The sequence below is a fragment of the Ambystoma mexicanum genome, chromosome 4p (assembly GCF_040938575.1).
Source record: "Ambystoma mexicanum isolate Mex_15411 chromosome 4p, UKY_AmexF1_1, whole genome shotgun sequence".
Taxonomy (NCBI): domain Eukaryota; kingdom Metazoa; phylum Chordata; class Amphibia; order Caudata; family Ambystomatidae; genus Ambystoma; species Ambystoma mexicanum.
In genome coordinates this window covers 187,158,790-187,180,831 of record NC_090927.1, presented here as the reverse complement: position 1 = coordinate 187,180,831, position 22,042 = coordinate 187,158,790, and the positions used below count along the sequence as shown (strand labels likewise).

General features: G+C 46.7%; 1 protein-coding gene across 1 annotated transcript in view; it reads right to left on the bottom strand.

Moving 5' to 3' along the window:
- Positions 1 to 22,042, bottom strand: part of ADCY3 (adenylate cyclase 3) — an 851,194-nt gene that overhangs the window by 173,499 nt on the left and 655,653 nt on the right. The window contains exon 11 of the mRNA XM_069605674.1: positions 16,011 to 16,098. Coding sequence (XP_069461775.1) covers positions 16,011 to 16,098 — 88 coding nt within the window. The remainder of the gene's footprint in view (positions 1 to 16,010; positions 16,099 to 22,042) is intronic.

Here is a 22,042-nt window from a genome sequence, read left to right as displayed (position 1 = left end):
TGAGAGAAATAAGAAATGAGTAACACTGATGGCCTCATATTTTACTTGATGGAAACTCCATCAGGAGGAGCGGGGCCATAATCGCTTTTACAGTCTCTGATCCTCCTGAAGGATATTTTCATTCACTGCATGACCCCCTTGTGACTGTCTTTTTTTAATATAATGGTTTTGTAGCTGTGGAAAGCCAACCATTTCCTGTGTCCCATGCCTTACACTGCACCATGTAGCTGTAGCCCTGCTTTCCAGCCCAGCCAGGCTTAAGGGTGTAAAACTCCATCCCCGCAGGCCAGGCACGGTCCACATGAAATCAACCCCTTAACCCTACAGCCCCCTAGGCCAGCTGGATATGGAGGTGCACGTCACACACAAATATAATCGATAGTAAATTGGAGATGGGCTACACTCGGAGTTCTTACCTTACTCCTTCTTAACCCTTCATGAGACACAGACAAAATGTGGATTTTTTAGGGATCACAACTGGGACCCCTCTTTAATTTATAAAACCGCAAACCTTTCTCATTAAACATTACTACAATTCTAACCACAATAACCCCTCCTACATTCCTTTGCCATGAGCTGCTTCTAAAATGATCTTCCCAGGTAAACCCACCCCATCCTTGGAGGGGTCACAGGGACCCATAGTGTGGAACTGGCGGAACAGACCCCTGACCTGCATCTTGTACTATCCACAGTAGAGGGTGGCCAAAGGATGGCCTCAGAGGACGCTCCCACCCCCTGGGCAGCCTTGGCTAGGCTGCCTCTGCACTCAACCTCACACCAGGGTACAAACAATCCTCTATCCTTTCAATCCGCCTTATCTCCTTAACTCTACATACATTTCCCTCATTACCCCATACTGCAACACCAACATACCCTATACATAATTTTAAATATAAATATACACATGCACCTTAATATATACCTAAATATACACAAACAATAACAACAATAACATAGAAAACATTACTTTACACAGGCGTGACTACAGCACTCAGCCACCCATTTCTAGTACCTTTAGTGGTGCTGTCCTGGTGCTGGAAAGTGGGCCTGCTGATGGAATTAGGGGCTGTGTCCTCACCAGTCTCCCCTTCTAGAGTGGCGCCGTCCAGCATGCATTGCCTGTGCCATGAAATCAGGTCATAAGCTGCTCCTATGCCTGGGTGGGATCCGCCATGATCACTGCTGCACCCGCAGCCCTGTTCTTATCTTCTGGGTTATCCCATAACAGGGCACCACCCAGATCACTCCTGTGACCCCGCAGCATGTTGCTATCTGTTATCTTCTTGGGCAGTCCCATGGCCATGGTGGCCGCCCACGATCACCACCATAGACACACATCCCTTTAAACCTTCTTGGGGGCCCTGTGCACTAGGAGGCTGCCCAGAATTACCGCTGCAGCCACCGTGCCTTGTTTTCCTCAGGCGGCAGGCCTGTTACTATGGGGACAGCACCATCATCGACCGCCGTGTCCCGGCACCTTTTCTTGAATTGCGGCCCCGCTCCCTCTATGTTCCTTCGGAGTGACACAGAGGGCGGCCCACATATTCCGGTGGGCTTCGGCTGGCATGCCAGAGCCTACAGCTTCACCAAGGCTGTGATGACGGAGTGACCCGGGTTTGGCCTTCTCATGGGCCACGAGAGGGAGTGGCCTAGGACTTCTCTTCACATAGGCTACACAAGTAGCCCAGGGCTTCCGTCACCATCCTGAGCCACAGCCCCCAGAAAGCTCTCTTTTGCTCCGCTGCCACTCACATTCTCTGTCCCAATAGTTTTCTCTCAACCTTTTTGTAAGAATTGTGGTTGGTCAGAAGAGGTACGTGGGCTCTGATAAGCTTTTTCACTGATACATGTATTAAAGAAAAAGATCATGCCTATGTTTCCCTGTGTTATATGGTGTCCCTACTTACAAAAACTACCTAATGTGCTCGTCAGTCGTCAGTGAATGTCGGAAACAGAATCTATCCATGTCCAAACTAACTCTAGTTGACCCTACCACTAAGATAACTCCAAAAAGGGGAATTACTCTCTTCCACTGAGCTTTCTCTTCTTCACAACTTCAGTTCAATAGCTGATTTTAAGATAGTCTCAGGTGACTGTTTTCATCAGTGCATACAGTTTTCTCACTAATTTATTGGGCTTTTGTTTCTTTTCTCTTGAGTTTTGTTCACAATCTTGGATCCCTTTTCAGATATCTGCCTTTGGACATATATTCTGATCCAGTTTTATCCTTAGGATTTTCTCTTATTACTTCATTCTTTTCTTGGATTACACTTTCTTTGCCTTGACTGTTGCAAGTTTGAACACTCCAATAACGATTCTCCTTTATTCCTCTGGATTTCAATATTATAACCTCTTAATCTTGACTGGATGTGTATTATCGGTCCCATAGCGATTCCCATTCACTACTCTGGGATTCAATATTATAATCTCTTTATCTTGACTGAAATGAGTATGATTGGTCCCATAAAGATTCTCTCTGCCCCTCCCGTGTCTCCTGTATTCCCCGTTACCTGTTGCTCTTAGGGATAAAGTCACCGGGGCACCTACTCGCTCGGGGTTGGGTCTTTCTTCCACCAGCCTGGTTTCTCTCGTTCCTTCGTGCCGTTGTCTAGTATGGTCATACTGTAATTCCAAGGATGTATAGGATCTGCTCCTGAAGAATGTTTTGTTCGCAGGCAGACTGCCCGCAGTAAAACTGCTCGGGCCCCCGTTTCGACCGTTCATTGAAAACGGGGGCCCGAACATTTTTTGTCCACCGCCTCTGTAGTTAAGGATGTGGGGGACTGCCCTGCAACCCCTGAGGCTGCAGATACATGCACATGAGGAGCCGGGGACACCTGTGCAACCCCCGCTCCTCATTTTCAAGTAATAAGGTCAAAAAGTAAAACGGTCAAAAGTAAGACCTATAATTAGGTCAAAATTACCCAACGACCAAATGTAAACGGTCAGATTGGGTAATTCCAATTCCGATACCATTAAGTTCCACGTCTTCAGTCAGAGAGTGGTTTCAGCGTGGTTTCTGGGTCACCCGGTTCAACACAAGCCTTTTGTGGTCACACCACCACTTTCCATCTTTCTCTCTTTCTCGGCCAACATCGCTGTTTTTGTTCTCTCATCTTCAAGACGCAGTGCGTCTAATGCTGCTTCTCATTCGTCCTCAGATACAGGACGCTGCACGTCCAGCTTCGCCTCAGCATCAGCTTGCGAGCCATTTTGTAACTCGCAGGTTTTCTCTCTTTGCCAATCTCCTCCCCTATCATTTGTGGTGGCCGTGGGACTTCCCCAGCGTATGCCCGAGTTTCTCTCTGTCTCCGGCAGATTTGCTTCTCCTCTCCATCTCCTCCTCATCCCAGGTAAATGGGATTTTTCATTTAAAGAAACATTTACAGTTTCCTGTTGACAATAACATATACTTGTTTCTTCATACACATTTTCTGAGGGTCTGTCCAACAAGGTATTGTTGGGATGTCTTCTAGGGAGTTCCTCACAGAAACGGGAGTCCTTCTCCCCAAAGGAGGAGTCTCTGCCGGCCACTAGCCTCGACCCTAAGAGAAGGTGTTGCGGAACTGGCTAACCTCCCTTCCCTCACGGGGTTGGGGGAGCTCCTCCTTCGGGATAAAGGACGAATTCCATAGATTATTCCCAGAATTCTTTTCTCCCCTACTTGGGCTGGAGAGTTCTGTTTTTTAATTCTTCTCCAACATTTCATCCAGCCCCATGTTAAGTCCAAGAATCAAAGCACAACACATGCTATACACAAACACTACATCCAATAAAGTATATTATTTACACAGCCTGGCCTCTGTGTCTATTTCTAGATTCCTTTAGGGGACAAACATGTAGCCCTGTCTAGCTGGGCCCTATTTGGGCAACGGGCTACATAATGCATATGGAATGTAGGGATTACCTGCCGGTAATCTACATTACTCTTAGTCATACTCCTCCTCGCCGCAGTACTTATTCATTAAGTCACCCGCCTCCATTACCAGGACCCTTCTTCTATTTTTCCTTTTTCTTCTTGTCTGGCCCCCTTTATGGCATCACTACATTACTGTGACAGCCCTCACGCTTTTTCTTACAGTTAGCAGGACCCAGCATGCAGGCGTCACTCGCACTTCGATCCCTTCGTGGCAGAGCGCCAAGGGGGCGACGAGCAACGACTGTGAGGACAAATTAATGGAAGGAATCACAATCAAAATGCCACAGAGTCTCTGGGAGCCTGTTACTGCAAAAAGGCACAGGGTCTCTAAAACACAGTGCGAGACGTCTCGGCATCTTTTAATGCCTGAATTCTGTTACGCGGGCCACCAAAAAGAGCCAATAAGACTTTGATTTTTGTGGCCATCGTATTGTCTCTACTGGTTCATCAGACTGACTAGTCCCCGAATTTAAATAACCAAATAGGCAACTGTATTTAAGAGGTGTTTTTCTCCCCTCCCAGGATTCTCAAACTTAGGTGGCCCGGTACCTAATACGCTCTACTGTTTTTGCTCTGAACTGTGGTAAACTAGGGTGTTTTTCTCCCCTCGCAGGATTCTCAAACTTAGGTGGCCCGGTACCTAATACGCTCTACTGTTTTTGCTCTGAACTGTGGTAAACTAGGGTGTTTTTCTCCCCTCGCAGGATTCTCAAACTTAGGTGGCCCGGTACCTACTACGCTCTACTGTTTGTTTGCTCTAATTGTGGTAACTTGTGCTTGCCGCTCACTTCCTGTCTGCGTGCTCTTGTTTCATCTGTCTCGCCCTTCTTCATTGACTATCCTGCTCTCCTCACTAAATCTGGTAGGAAAAAGTTTAAAAAGGACATCCTGGTCTCCAACCCAGGCCTCCCTATCGCTGACACCTACACTAGTGCCTGCTCTAAGGAAACTCTCACTGACATCCTCTTTTTCGTGCCTTCGCCTGACCTATGGACCCTTCATATGGTCTCTGTGCTCTCTCCTTTCTCCTCCTCTCCCATTAATGGTGGCACCCGTTGGGATGTCCTCTTGGCCCCCTTCCGCTCCTCTAAGGCCATCATTAATGTCTACGCTAATGGGACCATCTTGGTCCAAGGCCCTCAGGCCAACCTTCTCCTCTTTGATAGACGCTTCCCACACCTCATCAACTTCCTCTCCTCTCCTGCTGTCCCCCCTCCTCTATCCTTGGCTACCTTGCCTCTACCCTCCCTCCCTGCCCCCTCTCGTGCTCCTTTTTCACCTCCTTCTTCAACACCTCCGCAGGGCGTACCTCTGATCTGTACCCCTCCCCGGAAGCTCTTCAAGGAGGGCAACCTTCTCCACATTGCCACTCTAAATTCTCGCTCTGCCATCAAACACTCCTCTGATATCTGTCACCTTCTTGAGGAACTGGACCTCGACGTCCTCTGTCTCACTGAGACATGGTTCACAGCCAGCTCTGCCACCAGCTTTGACACACTCCTACCTGACGGTTACAAGATCCTCTCCATGCCCAGGCCTAACCGTGCAGGGGGTGGTGTTGCCCTTATCTTCCCTGAATGGATTCCTGCCACTGTCATTCCTACGCAGACCTACTCCTCTTTTGAATGTCTTGTCTGCCGACTCTCTCTCTCTCCTAGCCATTCCCTTACCGTGGCTACTATCTATCGGCCACCTGGTCAAATTTCCTCCTTCCTCTCTGAGTGGGCTGACCTCTCCTCCTCACTCCTGTCCTCAACCACTCAACTCCTCTTTCTTGGCGACTTCAACATCCACCTTGATGCCTCCAGTCCCTCCACTGCTCTCTTTCGTGACCTCTGCGACTCTCTCTCACTCTCTATTCTCCCGTCTGGGCCTACTCACTCTGCTGGGCACACTCTTGATGCTCTGATCTCTTCTGACCTTCCCCTCTCCGTCCCTCTCTCCACTCCTCTCTCCTGGAGTGATCACTTTCTCCTATCCTCCCACCTCACCCTCCCTACCCCACAGGCAAAGCCACCCTCTTCACTGCCACCCACCTTCTCGGTCATCCGACCCATGAAGCGTGTGTCAGTTGAGGCTTTTGCTGCTACCTTCTGGCCCCCCCCGCCCCTTCGGCTGACTCCCACCCTGACACAGCCCTCTCCATGCTCCACTCTGCTATATCTGCTACTCTTGATATCCTTGCCCCCGTCATGAGAATCCGTCTGAAGCCCAAAGCCAAATGTAACTCCTGGTATGACTCCGATCTCGCCACCCTAAAACGCAAGTGCCGGGTTGCAGAGAGGAAATGGCGTGCTTCATGTTCATCCTCTGACAAACTGGCCTGCCGCCTGCTCCAAAGGCAGTATCGGCTCTCCGTTCTCACCAAGAAGAGAGCCCTTATCCAAGCTCGCATCTCTGCGGCATCTAACAACTCCGCCGAACTCTTTAAAATCTGCAAGGAGCTGGCCAACCCTGTTGCAGTCTCTACCTCTCCTGGCCCCTCCCAGGCCCTCTGCACTGCATTGGCCTCTCACTTCATCTCTAAAACTCAGGACATCCTGTCCTCGCTCTCCTCCTTTCACCTCCCTCCCTCCCTTCCCGGCTCTTCCTCTGGCCCTTCTGCAGTCACCCCTCCTCCCTCTTTCTCTGCCTTTCCACTTTTCTCTGTTGACGAGGTTTCCAGACAAGTCTGATCTATGAAAGTCTCGTCTAAACAGGTTCACCCTTGTTCCTCCAAAACTATCAAGGACCACATCGACTCCCTGGCTCCTGCCCTGGCTGACTTTTGCAACCACTCCTTCGCCTCTGGAGTCTTCCCTTCCCCCCTCAAGCACTCCCTTGTGCACCCTCTTCTCAAGAAACCCTCTTCCGACCCCTCCTGCCCGGCTAACTATCGCCCTATATGCATCACTCCCTTCCTGGGCAAGCTCCTGGAGAAACTGGCCATCTCCAGCTAAACCTCCATGCTGAATCTGTTGGTAGTCTTCATGACCATCAATCTGGTTTCAGAGCTGCCAGAAGCACGGAAACTGCTCTCCTGAACATCCGTGAAGACCTGCTCTTGAACCTCGATTCCAACACTCCGTGTGTTCTCATTCTGCTCGATCTCTCCTCTGCCTTTGACACTGTCAACCATGCCATCCTGCTCAACCGTCTCTGTGAAAACCTGGGTATCACTGGTCAGGCTCTGGCGTGGCTGACCTCTTTCCTTTCAAATCGACCCTCCCAGGTCCAACTGGGGTCCTTCCTCTCCGACATCTTTTTCTCCACCTGTGGTGTCCCCCAGGGATCAAATCTCTCTCCCTGGCTGTTCAACCAGTATATGGCACTCCTTGCCCACCGCATCGCCGCTCTCTGCCCTAATTTCCAGTGCTATGCGGACGATACCCAGCTCATTTTCAGGCTACCCTCAGCCTCCCCCTCTCCTTCCCTCATCTCTGACTGTCTGTCTGCTATCCAGGAATGGTGTGCCGCAAATGACCTCTGCCTTAATGCCAGTAAGACTGAGATCCTACTCATCGGTACACCCACTCCCTCCTTCCCTGCAGCTCTCTGGCCTGCCTCCCTTGGCCCCCTCCCTGCTCCTACCTGCAATGCAAAAAACCTTGGGGTCATCTTCGACTCCACACTCTCCTTCTCTCCTCATATTTCTGACGTCGCTAAGAAGTCACACTACCAGCTGCACTTCCTCAGAGGTATTCTTCCCTTCCTCTCCTTCCCCCAGAAGCTCACTGTCTCCCGAGCCCTGGTTCTCTCGAAGCTGGATTACTGTAACAGCCTCTACCTTAATCTGCCTGCCTCCACTCTCCGCCCTCTGCAACTCATACAGAACAGAACTGCGAGACTTGTCCTTGGCCTCAAGCCCAGGGACCGTATCTCTCCAGGACTGAAATCTCTACACTGGCTCCCAGTAGCTGCGAGGATAAAGTTCAAAACCCTCTGTATTGTCCACAAGGCCTTCTGGGGCCTTGGTCCTATTTACCTTCAACTCTCTCTTCCCAAATATCTTCCTTCCCGAGCCCTTCGCTCATCCGCCTCCAACTCCCTCAGGGTCAGCCGCTTCTCGAAGCAACGAGCTGGGGGTAGATCTCTCTCCGCGGCAGGGGCCTCCCTCTGGAACAGCCTTCCTGCCTCCCTGAAACTTGAGGAGAACCATCTCCGGTTCCGGAAGCACCTCAAAACCTTCCTCTTTGCCTCTGCTTTCTCTCTCCCTCTCCCCTGCTGAACAGCCAATTATTCCTCACTGATACTGCACTGATTCTGCAACTGGACCACTCTTAACGGCCTCGGTCCTGGGCCCAGCCACTCTCCACTTGCACTAATGCCCTGGAACCCCTCTGCACTGCGGGACTCTCTCTGTATCCCTACAGCCCCCCCCTTTTCCAGCACTTGTTCTGCACTTACCTTGCACTTGCCACCAGCTGGCCCTATTTATTTATTACTTTATGCCACTTACCTTTACTGCACTTCCCCCCCCTCCCCTTCCCCTTGCACTTTTCCCCCTCCCCCACCCTTGCACTTGCGCGATCTGAATGACACCTGGCCTAGTAGGATCGTTGTCTGTTTCCCCTTGTTTCCTCCCCTCCCTGCCTCGTCGCGCCTTGAAACACCTGTGTATAGGCGCGTTACAAATGCCATATCATATCATATCATAAACTATTAGGGGCCACATACAGAAAGAGGAAAGGTGGGAGTGCCGATATCCGGTATTGGGAGAAATGTAAGCAGAAATCAATAGTACATATTCTACACAGAATTACATTGTGAAGAATATAGGGTCAATACCTTAACTTCATATAGCTGGACTTTATTTTGATGTGGATATTAGGGCAAGCTTTCCTTTGCTCTGAGTTACTGTGGCATGAAACTATTCACACTAGATGATAAGCATGGAAACAAAGGGTTAACACTGGTTCCTTGTGGGATCCTTGGGTAGGTAGAAGAGGGTTCCTTCCACAAGTTATGATTGGAGTGCAGAAACATCCTGTACCTTCAAGTGTGACTTCTAGAGCGACGGCAGCTGGGCTTAGCCATACTCATGAAGAGGTAAAATTATTTTCTCTTCTGTCCAGTTGAACATATTTGTTGTGACTAGATGTATGAGCCAGTTGTTAAGAGGGATGATCCTATTATCCATAATCAGAACACACATCACACCTTGGTTCCTACAGGAGTGGGTCAAGAATCACACACTACTGCCACTCTCAGTGGGTCAAGCATCCCTTCTTAGTTCCTCCATCTGTTGGCAAATTGCATCCATTAGGCAGTCAAGCATCACGACTTACCGCCTCAGTGGACAAATGGAGTCAGTTGAGTGTATGACGTGTCGTATCTTATATGTGGATAACACATCACATCCTAATGCTTCAATAATTGCGTCTAGCAACACGCCTATCCCGTTCCATGAGTGGGCAAAGCATCCCATCTTTGAATCTACAGAAGTTACTCAAGCATTGCGCCTATGGAAGTTGGTCAGGAATCACACCTCAGGGACCAAGGAAGCCAGCAAAGCATCCCATAAGTATTTAAAAGTAAAAAATAAACATTCCTCCATTGAAGAGTAAATTTGATTTTGCTCATTCAGAAGGATTTTTTTTCGGGCAATCATGTTCTCAAAGCTTGTCACAGGAATACGCTACCTTTGCAGATAAGACTGACCTCCCACCCCCCTCTCCCCACCCCATCTAACATATCAGGAAGAACCCAAAGACCCTACTATCGAAAGAACATCTCGCCAATTGATGATCATTTTATTGCAAGTTGCCTCCAACGTTCCAGAGCCTCCCCCACCAACCAAGCTACAGCTCCTAACCCCGCTCACTGCCTGCCCTATGCACTGCTCTGTATTTCTTTCCAGCAGCTAGCTTTGCCCCCTATACATCCCATACATATATACATGATTATCGTAGGCCAAGCTTAAATTGCATGCATTACAATAGAGGCTCTGTTTATCCCATAGGAGATGTGCCTGCTACCTCCTTGCATTTGCAGATTATGTACTTATCACAATCAACATAACCAAGCACAGCCAAGCAATGTCTTACGCACAGTTGTATTACTTCTATAATACGTTTAACACCTATATATGCTTATTGCTGGAATGTCTTTAAAAGAAACTGTGTCGAAATGCACATGACAGTGTTATGAGACTTATTTAGGCTGTGACAGGGTAGCCAAATTTGCCATCCAAAACACAGACAACACGCAATTAAAGCTGGCACAAAAGCAGATCTTAAAAAATGTGGAAGGTTGGCAATAGTGGAAGGTGAATACCCTAAAACCTGATCGATAAAAAACAATCCCAAATAATCAATGCACCGTTTGCAAGGAAAACTAGGTTTTATTGCATACAAAGGTATCAGACGGACGGGCCCGTAGAACCGAACTAACCTGGAGCTCGTCCCACCCAGTTACATCTTTGATAGCGGAAAACCGAAATTTAACAAAACTATGCATAAGTAAGATTACAACATGATCCTGCACTCCCCACTGGCTAACACCTATTCTCAATTATAATTTTCCCCTATAGTGCATTACCCTATTGGTCACACATTATCTAAACACATTCCCCTGAACACGTGACCTACTACAACGTCACTAAGCAATTTAGGAATTGATTAACTACCAGGTACATTGTTGCCATAATGCATTTCTTTAACAAGTAAAATTTGCTGACCATCACGTGATGTGAACCCCTCTGTCGGAACCTGATCAAAGTGTGAATAGAAAGCACATACAGCTCACTGACCTTGTAAATAAATGTATTGCTCTAAACAATTGGACACAATCACACTGCGCAATCACAATGCCAAATTATAGTTAATTTAATATATGTGGCTGTTGAGGTGAATGTAGCCGACACGTGTTTCGAGCATCAGGTCTGCTTCCAGGTGGACATTTCTTAACAAACCACTCGATTAGAGGATGGGCTAATGAATTAATTGACTTGGCTAATGAGTCGAGATATGCTGACTGGGCTATATACAAAACCGCAAGTGCGGCATGCCGGTATCTCGTCTGACTGCTTTTCAGCTGTAGGCAAAATAAATCTATTGGCATCACCTCTGCACCTCCCGTTCCAAATCACGGTACAGCCTCTAGCACGTCTCCTCCCACCCCCTTTATTTCTTTGGGAACCCATGTGCCTATGAATGACGTGATCAGTGCACCATTCTTATGCCTGAATGTTGCTTATTTATATTGCCCTAGAGTGCAGCACCTGCAGTACAAATAGGATGACCACTCTTCGGGTGAGAGCAGTAATGCTCTAAACCTTCACCAGGCCTCTTGGCATCACAGAACCCTATGCCCTGCTCACATCCCTACCCTTCCTCCCTGGACCCAACATTAATTTCCCAGCTCCTCTGACCTCTGCAGCTGGACCCAATAAACTCTTATCGAACATTGCACCTTCTCTTAGAGGAAGGAAGGGGGACTTGGCTCTAAATTAACTGGACAGAGCCACAGCTCCACAATGAGCCTGTTTCTCATACTTTCAAAAACACATCCTGTAACAGGCCCCAGCATCCAACATGGCGGAACTCCTGCTATTTTAGCCCCCGGACCTCGCCTCTACCGCAACACTTCACTGACTCCATCTGACATGCTTACCTATTTCAGCTATCTCGCACATTCCTTAAAACCGAACATTGTACACTACCACTAAATGCAAGATACATCAACCTATCTTTAACCTCTGAAACCGTGGCTATGTGGTGTTTCTAATATTTGTCAAAGCTAATTGCAAATGGGTACATGGGCCTTCTGCTGCGCCCAACGAGAACTGCTAGCACTAGGCCACCTGCTAATATATTTTTCCCAGTCTATATCTCTTTGCCAGACTAGGACGTTGCACTTGCATCCCAACCTAGACGCAATGTTGATGACTTGGTCCAAGATCCAGTAGCTTTCCCAGCAAAGGGAAAAGTCATTTGGGCTGCCGTCAGAGACTTGAATGTATTATTTACTCTGTTCTGTGCCCCTGTTGTACAATGCATCACTATTCTTTTGTTAGTGGTTTTCGTGTCTGTTTCCTTCTTTTTCTCTTTACAGAAGTATGCACAGACTTAAAATGAAGGGGGGCTTAATGTTGAGCTTTAATACAAGTGTGCCTTGGTGAATGAACTGCTTCTTTTAAGTATTGATGCTTTCTATTTACACACTACACTAGATCAGGGGTTTCCAACATTTGGCTCTCCAGATATTTTGGACTACAGCCCCCATCTTCCCTAGCCAACATAGTCAATGGCAAGGAAAAATGGGAATTGTGGTCCAAAACAATTGGACAGCCAAAGGTTGCAGGCCCCAGCAGACCCCTGCACTAGATTATATGTAAGTTCTTAGGTTTGTTTCTCAATGAAATACTGATCTTACAGTAGAGTGCTCATCTTTTTTGCTTGACCTTCATGCATGACAAAATTGCCGCTACTCCTGTTCCATATGAGAACATTAATTCCATGCGCCCTTCTTTTCCCACACATCTCCATCGATGCCTTCTCCTACAACCCATCTTCATTTTATCGCCATTTTCTATCTACTTTCTCCGTTTTAAAGGACTTTTTGCTCTTTTTCTGAACATTTTAAAATAAACTGTAATCCCACAATGCAACTGGTACCAAATACAGCTCCAAGGATGAGAGGTGGTCTGATGCACTGAGACCACATCATACATACACCAACGAAGCATTGTGGGCTTACATCAACCTCTAGATCAAATTAAAATACCACTAGTAATGATAATCATCATATCACATTTTTATATTGAGATTCACGCCGGACTCCTCCTGCTTCTATAGAGATATGACCACTCAAAGTTTGGCACTGCAGGTATTCAAGCTGGCGTCAGGCAGACAGGACATAGATGCCTAGATCTGGTGTCAGATAGACAGGACATAGATGCCTAGATCTGGTGTCAAGTAGCCAGGACATGGATGCCTAGAACTGGTGTCAGGTAGACAGGACATAGATGCCTAGATCTGGTGTCAGATAGACAGGACATAGATGCCTAGATCTGGTGTCAAGTATACAGGACATAGATGCCTAGATCTGGTGTCAGGTAGACAGGACATAGATGCCTAGATCTGATGTCAGGTAGACAGGACATAGATGCCTAGATCTGGTGTCAGGTAGACAGGACATAGATGCCTAGATCTGGTGTCAGATAGACAGGACATAGATGCCTAGATCTGGTGTCAAGTATACAGGACATAGATGCCTAGATCTGGTGTCAGGTAGACAGGACATAGATGCCTAGATCTGATGTCAGGTAGACAGGACATAGATGCCTAGATCTGGTGTCAGGTAGCCAGGACATAGATGCCTAGATCTGGTGTCAGGTAGACAGGACATAGATGCCTAGATCTGGTGTCAGGTACACAGGACGTAGATGTCTGATGCAAGTGCTGCACTTGTACTAGATTACCACCATCTCATTGGCACCAAGTCTTTCCTTATATTTTCTTATTTTATCTTATTTGATCTTTTCTTATCTTCTCTAACAGAATCCTTGAACATACAGAAAGCCCTCCTACCTTGCCAACAAACCTTTACCACTCAGCACAATATATCCAACAGGGAGGATTCTATAAAGAGAGACTTATTTCCAAAACTATCCTAAGGAGTACGAGTATGATGGTCTACAGATGTGTGCAACTGGTAAACAAAAATATTTATCTCAAAAAGGAGCGTGTATATGGGACAATATGGGTATTTACTGGGAGACTCATGAAAATGTGGGGAGCCTCCCCATCAGAAAGGTGGACCAATGGCAACATGGTATCAATCCTCTGTTGATTAGGTAGTTATCTTTTGCAAGGTGTGGCAGTGTGGACGCCTTTTCTGGTGGTCTTCAACCCTCATACAGCCCAAACAGCAAAGTCCACCAACCCAACTCCAATAGGTTAGATATCCTCAAAACAGGAGCAGGCATTTAGGATGCTGGCACAGTACATATGGATGAGGGCAACCTGTAGCTCATGAAGGGATGTGCGAGCACCTGGGGTTCTAAATTCTGTACCTATAGTTCTGCAATAGAAACGAACAGTGTTCTATATGAGCAGCTCTAAAAGCAGAGATCCCAACATTTTGGGAAGGGGGGAGCACAAGACATAGGAGTATAACCGACCAATTCCATCAAAGTCGACACATTACACTCTGTCAGTCGTTGGCTGACGAGCTATGACCATTGTTCTTCCAGGCATTTGGTTGTCAATCCCGGGTAATATTGTAAAAGCATCTACTGTGATACCAACCCCCTTCCCAGGTCTGGTCTGTCTTCCCAGTCCCGTCTGTGCCAACCTGGTTTGTGATCTCCTGCTATTTACTTTCTAAACCAGCCTTTCTCAGTGTAAACTGTTCTTCTTTTAATTGGATATTTATTGTACACTGTGTTTGTATCACACTTTCTGACAATAGCATCTTTTTGGATGTACACAAGCCATTCTGGTGCAAGAGGACAGTTCATTATTAGGTTACAAAAAATAAGTAACTGTAAAAAGCACTGAATGGGTTTTCATTCCCACATTTCTCCAGAAAGTGCTTTAAGAGTCAGTACCAACTGCTCCATTTATTGCTGATGTTAAATGTTTCTTTCAACATGGCCAGTCAGCTCTGTAGTAGTCTAACAGTGCTGAAGGTGGCCCGGGAGGAGGTGAACTGTGCCCCCGGCCGGGGTCTGCCTGCTGCGCCCATCTGTGAGCCTCTGAGCTACAGCAGTGGCACTGGTGGCAACCGTGGCTGCACACCTTATTGCACTCTAAAGATGATCCTCTTCCGTGAAGCACGTCATTGGCTTGTTTGTTCCCTGCATTCGCAATAATTGTGCATTTTCAAGCAAGTGGCACATTTGTGTCTTAGTATTTTGTTTCTGAACGGTCCACGATGTTAGACCAATAAACACACAACATACGTTTAACAAGGACAGCAGTGAATTAGTAATGTGTTTGTGGATCCACTCGAAAAGCTTTAGAAACGACTAACGGACCTATATTGCTGTCACAAAAGCAGCCTGGGTCCATATCACTGGATTCACTTGAGTATCTGCCTGGGGCGGATGCATGCGCAGGGATCTGAGTGGACCCACAGTGCTCCGTGCCGGAATCTCCTTCATGTGAGTAATACAACAAGATCAGAGCGGAACCCTGCGGCTGGCAAGAAATAATATGGTGAGTGACATTTCTGTGGATCCGCGTGAAAATGTGTATATGCAAAAGAGCGGGCAGAATCCAAAGGCATCCCCCCTCCTGCTAGGTCCTCATCAGCGGTGTTGCTAGGTCTGGAAAAGATCTGGGGCTACGCTAATGTTGAGGCTGTCGGAACTCAGGGCTAACTAGCCTTTTGGTTGTAGCCCCAGAGCTTCTATCCGGGGCTACAACGAAACGACCCACGGCTATCGCCCCCTCAACCCGCCTAGCAACGTTTCTGGTCCTCATCAAACAGCAATGCGGGCGGTTTCTCCAAATGGAGGGGATGAAATACTCTGAGCAGATTCCCTATCCTGTAGTCTGTTCTGTGTTGGTAGGCAATCTATTCTAAATTGATACGAATGCGGAAAAACACAGTGGGCCTCATTAGAAGTATGATGGTACAGTGATAACGGTGCCGGTAGCGCTACCGGCACCATTGCTATCGTACCACCATACTACGAGCTCTGCTCGCGGGTGCCTGCCAGCCCGCCAGGTCTGACCTGGTGGGCAGTGCGGCACCCGCAATCCCAGCAGGTCGGATGCACCGGCACCGTTTTAAACGGTGCCGGTGCATCCGAAGTCCCCATTCCCATTCCCATTAAGCCCCTCCCGGCAATGAAGGAATTACCGGGTCCGACAAAAAAGGAATAGCCCGGTAATTCCTCATTGCCGGGTGCTGGATTTTTTCACGAGTTTGGAGGTAGCCTTGCGGGTTTTACCGGCAAGGCTACCTCCAACCTCGTAATGAGGCCCAGTGAGTTGCAAAATGAGCCCATGAGAACGTAAGCAATAGCCTGGAGCCTGGTCAGGGCCACTGGTGTAATGCCGGTACTTGCATGCTGGTAACTTTTTGCCCTAATGATATGATCCTATGCTTCTATCCACAGTTACAGTAACTGGGCGGGTAAATGTGATTGGTTTCTTACCCTGGGAAAGATGGCCGCCAGCGAGCAGATTGTCAGGATCAGCAGCAGGATCTCGCCCACCACAAATGTCACGTAGTTCGCAATCAACCTGCATCGAAAGAGAAACCAAGGAGGATGTCATTTGGGAGACACAAAAAAACTGGAACTTCAACTTGCACTATTTGAGCCGAACACCATAATATTTCACTTCATGCATCCATAATCATTTAACACCACTTTAGAGACGTTTTTCAGAAGTATCCAGACAATTGCTCTGGTCACATGAAGGTCTTGCTTTTTCTTTGGCACTTGATAACGCGAGTGTGTGGGGATGCCAACTAACCAGTGTTCTGGAATCCCAGGCTGCATCCACCCGTATTAGCCAACATTCCAGGACAGCTGATCCGCTGCTTCCACCCCTGCACTACAGGCTTAATCCAGCGATCCACCCTTTCCCCAATCGGCCCGCAAACCTCCATCGTTTAATCCTACCTCCCGCAACATGGTCCCCCTGGTCACCTAGAAGCCATGGAAAGGGAAAAAAGGAGCTAGTGCTACTCTGGCTGCATCCAAAAAGGAGTGAGTGGGATGGCTGGACAGATGGCGGGCAGGACCAGGATCAGAAACCTTGGCTGAGCAGTGAACCCGGGGTTTAAGTCACTCTGCACGTTTGACCACATGCCTTCCAAGCTTTACTCAGTACAAGTAGTTCAGATTTCAAGGCCTACAATAATAATGGCTTGTAGAGTTTATTTATAAAATACACAAATTGCATAAAAAAGCCACATGACAACATGTAAGTCCTTATAGCAACATATTAAGCCAAAAGAATATCATTGTGGCTTTAATTTTCACACCCTGAATGGTAAACTAGAAGTCCCAGAATGCAAGATAATGCCAACCTGAAAATATATATTTAACCCCAGTGTACTTTCAGTGATCTAAGACATGTAATAAAATAAGTTGTGTAATAAACTAAGATAGATATGGAGATTCTTAGCAACAAACCTCCAGCCCATTCATTATGTTGAAAACATTTGATTAGTGACATAGAGCTTCTCGGTTTCTTGAGCCTTTGAACTAAAGGTACGCTCTGTAAAAAGCAAACAAATTAGTGGTACGGCGTACCACTAATTTATATTACACTTCCATCTCTGCCTAGAAGGGCTTACTCCCGAGCTCCTCTCGCGTCTCCATTGGCACCATCTCCTAGTCCTAGGTTGATCTTTGCTTTGATGAGTGGGCGCACAGAGCATCTCCATCCATGAAAGACAAATTAGATTTGCACAAAATTAACTTGGTGCAGTGAGCTGGGTTTTAATAACATGAAGCTCCTGTGTTCTGGAGTGGGCTTGGCCAGTAATGGTCCTAAACCGGCCCCCATGGCTCGAGCTACTAGACCGTTACCGGCCAATCCCGCCTCAGAATGCGGCGCTTAACGATTCATTAACTAAATGGATCCAATATGATTTTTTTTTGGGAGCACTCCTACAAGCATCATTGTGGCTTTAATTGCCATAGCAAACCGGCTCCCATACAGAGGGCATCCACGAAAGAAGACTGGATGATGGGTATGTAGGCGTTGACTTCCAAAAAAGGGCTGGCATGGACAACACACTTTCAGGGTGTGCCAAAGGACTTGTGGAAAGACTTTACCAGCTGTGAAGGCACCACTCCCAGTTTTGGTTTTGGCAATGTTGGCAGCAGGAATCCGGTGAACACTGGGCATCCAATGTTTGAACTGCAAGAAACATGCAAGGACATCAAGAGGGGATAAATTGTCCAAATATGGACTGGGGCACTGGGCTTCCCTTTGAAAGCTCAAACTAAATATTTGTGTGTGGAGGGAGCATCAAAACAAGCTGTGCTGGTTCAGGGGAGGAAATGAAAGCATCTGAATCTGGGGCAGATAAGGGCAAGCAAAGTCCAGAGCGAAACCTGTGTTAACAGACCCACATGTTGACATAAGCCATAACCTGCAGCTCTAGTGCCTAAGGGTGTGCAGGCACTACACATGCACAGACACTCGTAGAACTGGACTCCTTATGCAGGTAGAAGGGCTCCAAGGCGGCACTTATGGACCCATTGCGGCATATGTTGCCATGTTCTTACTGCAGCTTTAAAATGCACCATCCATTCACCCGTCTAGGGGGAGTGGAAATGCACCCGAGCAAGCTACCAATCATCTTCAATGGGACGGGCATGCAGATTTATAAAATGGGCTAGCGAGAACTGTTACTCAGTGTTACTTGAATGTCACCTACATTCGCACAGGCGAGCAGTATTTCCAGCTCAATCATTTTAAACGCCAAACCAATTGTCATGGCTGTCCCAAATGGGGGAAAGAAAGGACTGGTTTCCACTCAATGGTCCACAGTCTGTAAAGGGGCTATGGAGTGAAAGGAAATAACACAGTTCCCTTTAATCAATTCAACATCAACATCATCATCTTCTTAGGGGGTTCTCTGGGTGAATTCCATCAGGATATTTGCTGATTTGCACCTGTTCCAAAATCACCGACTACCAGAACGCCCATGAAATTCCCTCCAGACTGCCGTCTAGTTTGAGGATTTCTGGTTGGGTTTTGAGACATATTGTGACATCATTCGCTAGATGACCTCTTTGAAATTCCTTTTTTCGTAGTGCTCACGTTTTCCGATGATTGCATGGAATGTATGTAGAAACACAGGAGATATATATATATATTTGAGTTGTCCACATGCCCATACAATTTCCTGTATTGTCCTTAATTAAATAGTTAATGTGTGCAATTTACAGCAGGATATCTTTAATCCTGCTAAATTACCTCAGCAAGGCAATGCACCTTCGATTCTTACGGTTTGCAACCGTAAAGCAACAGGTCAATTCACATCAGGCTGACTTATCCTACATTCCTAACAAGACAAGTACATTGAGCACAACTGAGTTGTGTTATTGCAGGTCCCAAGACTGTGTTTACCTCTCAATCACTCTAATCACTGCCATGTTGTTCAGTGTAGCCTCTGCTTTTGATTGCTGACCAGATCACACCAACTCTACCACGCTGGCAAGCTGATCGGGTCAGTCTGTCACAATGCTTTCCACTGAAGCATTCTTGGTGGTGATGCCACATGAGACAGCCTGGGCAATCATACCCAGACAAAGCCTGTAGTTTGCATCATTTTATAAATGTAAGACTTTTGGTAGCAAAGCGTGTGCTTTATGGTAATGGTAGGTCAAATCATTCTTCTACAAAGTCAAACGAGCACTTCCCCCAACCTTCTCTTTGCCCCTGTTCCTCAATTATTCCTGCCCCAGCGTTTGACTTTTCTTGTGGGCTGGACCATTTACTAACCCATCATCCAAGCATTTAATTAGGATCATGTAGCAATTAGGTTGGGTAAGCATTTACTTTTTGGAGCCATCAGTAATGACAATCACAAACGTACACATGCGTGGCATGTAGTCATCAGAATTGCTACTATGTCTATTAATTCCTTAATAAAGGGGACTTATTCTCTGGTAGATGGTACGATGCCAACAGTGTGCCAAGGGGGCCTGGGTATGTGATGAATAATGTATATAAATCTGAACCCTTTGGGAGTGCATGACATATGTCCTATTAAAAACAAGCACTAGCAATGCCAACAGTTTTGGCTTTTGTGTAGGCCTAGGAAAGGCCTTTGCCAGGTACTACCATGCTTATTTTGTTTAACTGGGTGGAAGGTGGAAATGTTGAATGGATAATTGGTGGTGTTCTTAATGCCCGTTGTAGCGATAAGTCGACGATGGAAATAACTGCTCATATAAAGTCTATTAGTATTCTCAGAGAGAGCCGTGAAAACGTACATGTTCGTTGATGGGTTAATTTCTTACAGGATTGTGACTTGTTTATGCTTAACGGGAGAACCTAAGGAGACTGGGGGGCAATGGGTTGTCTTGGAGGCAAGACAACGCATCGCAACACAGGTTCGAATCCCGATCCAGCGCTTAGAAACCACTCATTGTTATTGAGCGCATTATAAACAAACACTTATAATTATAATTAATAAGTATAGACCACCCAGGGAAACCCACGTGGGATTGGGAAGGAAACTTTGGACTATATTTTTGTGGGACATGGGTAAACAAAATTTGTAAGAGAAATGAAAGTTGGGAATACTATATAGTGGTCACCCCCCCCCCTTTGAGCTAACACTAGAAATAGATACTAACAAAGATAAAGAACAACACACCGGTGAATTAGAAATTAACAGGGGTTGGAACCGAATAAATTGGTCAAAAAAATAATATACTGGCAATTAGTCGCTGTGTGGTACATCTCCATAATGATGACTGAGCGAAACTATGTGCCGTGATGGCTGAGGCGATGGAGTGTTGCATTAAATAGGGTTCCCTGTGTCAGGGAAGGTAAGACGCACAAAAACCATTATGGCGAACAGATAAGAGATGCCAAACGTCACTTAAGAAGGCAGCTGCATACAGTTAGAAGATCCAATTTGGGGCTGTGGAAATGGGTATAGAGTGCAGGAAGCTGAAACGTCGGCATCAAAATTGGATTAAGCAAAGGAGGAAATCATCATTGGTTATGCAACGGCAGACTATGGTTGGAATATTGAGTTGCAGTAATAGGACTAGGAGGTGGTCGTTAGTGAGACAGCACAGGACTAGCCAGCAAGAGATATTGATCCATCCCATAGGTGAGGAGGACTGGTGTTAAATGTATCAGTTCCTTCCAGACCACTACCACCATGAATGACACACTTATGGGGCACACCTGTGTAGTAGAAATGCCCACATAGGTATGGAAATACATCGCTACTTGATATTGGCATCGATTAACAAACTCAAAAAATGAAAGGCCCCAGGTCCAAATGGTTTGCCAAACATAGTACTGACGAATGATGGTGAAGGTTCGGCAGATATATCAATGCTCCTATTCCAAAAGATATGTAAGGAGGGCCTCATCCCAACCACATGGAAAGAAGCCATATTAATATCAATATACAAAAAAAGTCATGATTGGATCCTAAGAACTATAGGCTCCTTTCTCTGTTGGACGTTACAGGGCAGCTATTCGCTTTGACGATATTACGGGGACTTAACAGTTGGGTGGAGGAAAAGAAAATATCAAGCCACTTACAGACGAGCTTCCAAAAAGGGTGTTCTACCTCCCATAACCTATCAGTACTAAATGTATTGATTAAGGCTGCTAAAGGAAAAGGCAAACCCCCTTTATTCATGGCTTACATTGATTTCCAAGCCGCCTTTGACTTAATAGGGCCTTTGTGTGGCAGAAAATGTCAAAGTGGGGCGTTCCTCCTGTTCTGCCGAGTTAGGCACTCCAGCTGCACGAAGGCACACATGTGCGCGTTTGCTTGAGTAACAGGGGGACATGCAGGATACCCACAGACAACAGGCTAAAGCCAGGGTGCGTGCTGGCCCCTTTGCTATTTAATTTATATCTAGCGGACCTACCAGATAGGTTGAACATGGTAAACAACTGTCCTCCCAAAGGCGACTGCTACCTGGTGTGGCTGTCTTATGCCGACGATATAGTGTTGGTAGATCATACACTATCCGGTATACAAAGATCTATACATGCTCTGTGTGCGAGTACGCAAATGAAAATGCTCTTCGTGCAAATGCTGTCAAGTCCAAATGTATGTATTTTGGACACAAGAAATAGAGGACGTGTAGGGGTTAATTCCTTGGTTGGCATTTTTGAACGAGCTGAATCCTACTGCAATTGGGACTTACCTACAACATTGAATATGGGAATGCAGAAGGTTGTTCTACGCAAGAAGAAAAGGGCAATTGCATTTGGTTGCCTTATCAGCAAAATAACTAACTTGATTGCTGGTTTTAGCATGAAAGGCTTATAACTTACGTATAAACAGATCCTCTGCCCAACAGTCATTGATGGGTTGGAAACAATCGTGGCAGACTTTAAGAAATGGGAACGTCTTAATGTAGTGGAGGGCAGGTCGTGGAAACGGACATTGGGTTTGCCCCAATGTGTCCCTATGGCTTCTATAAGGTTCGAACTGAGCCTGACTTCCTTGATAGGGCAG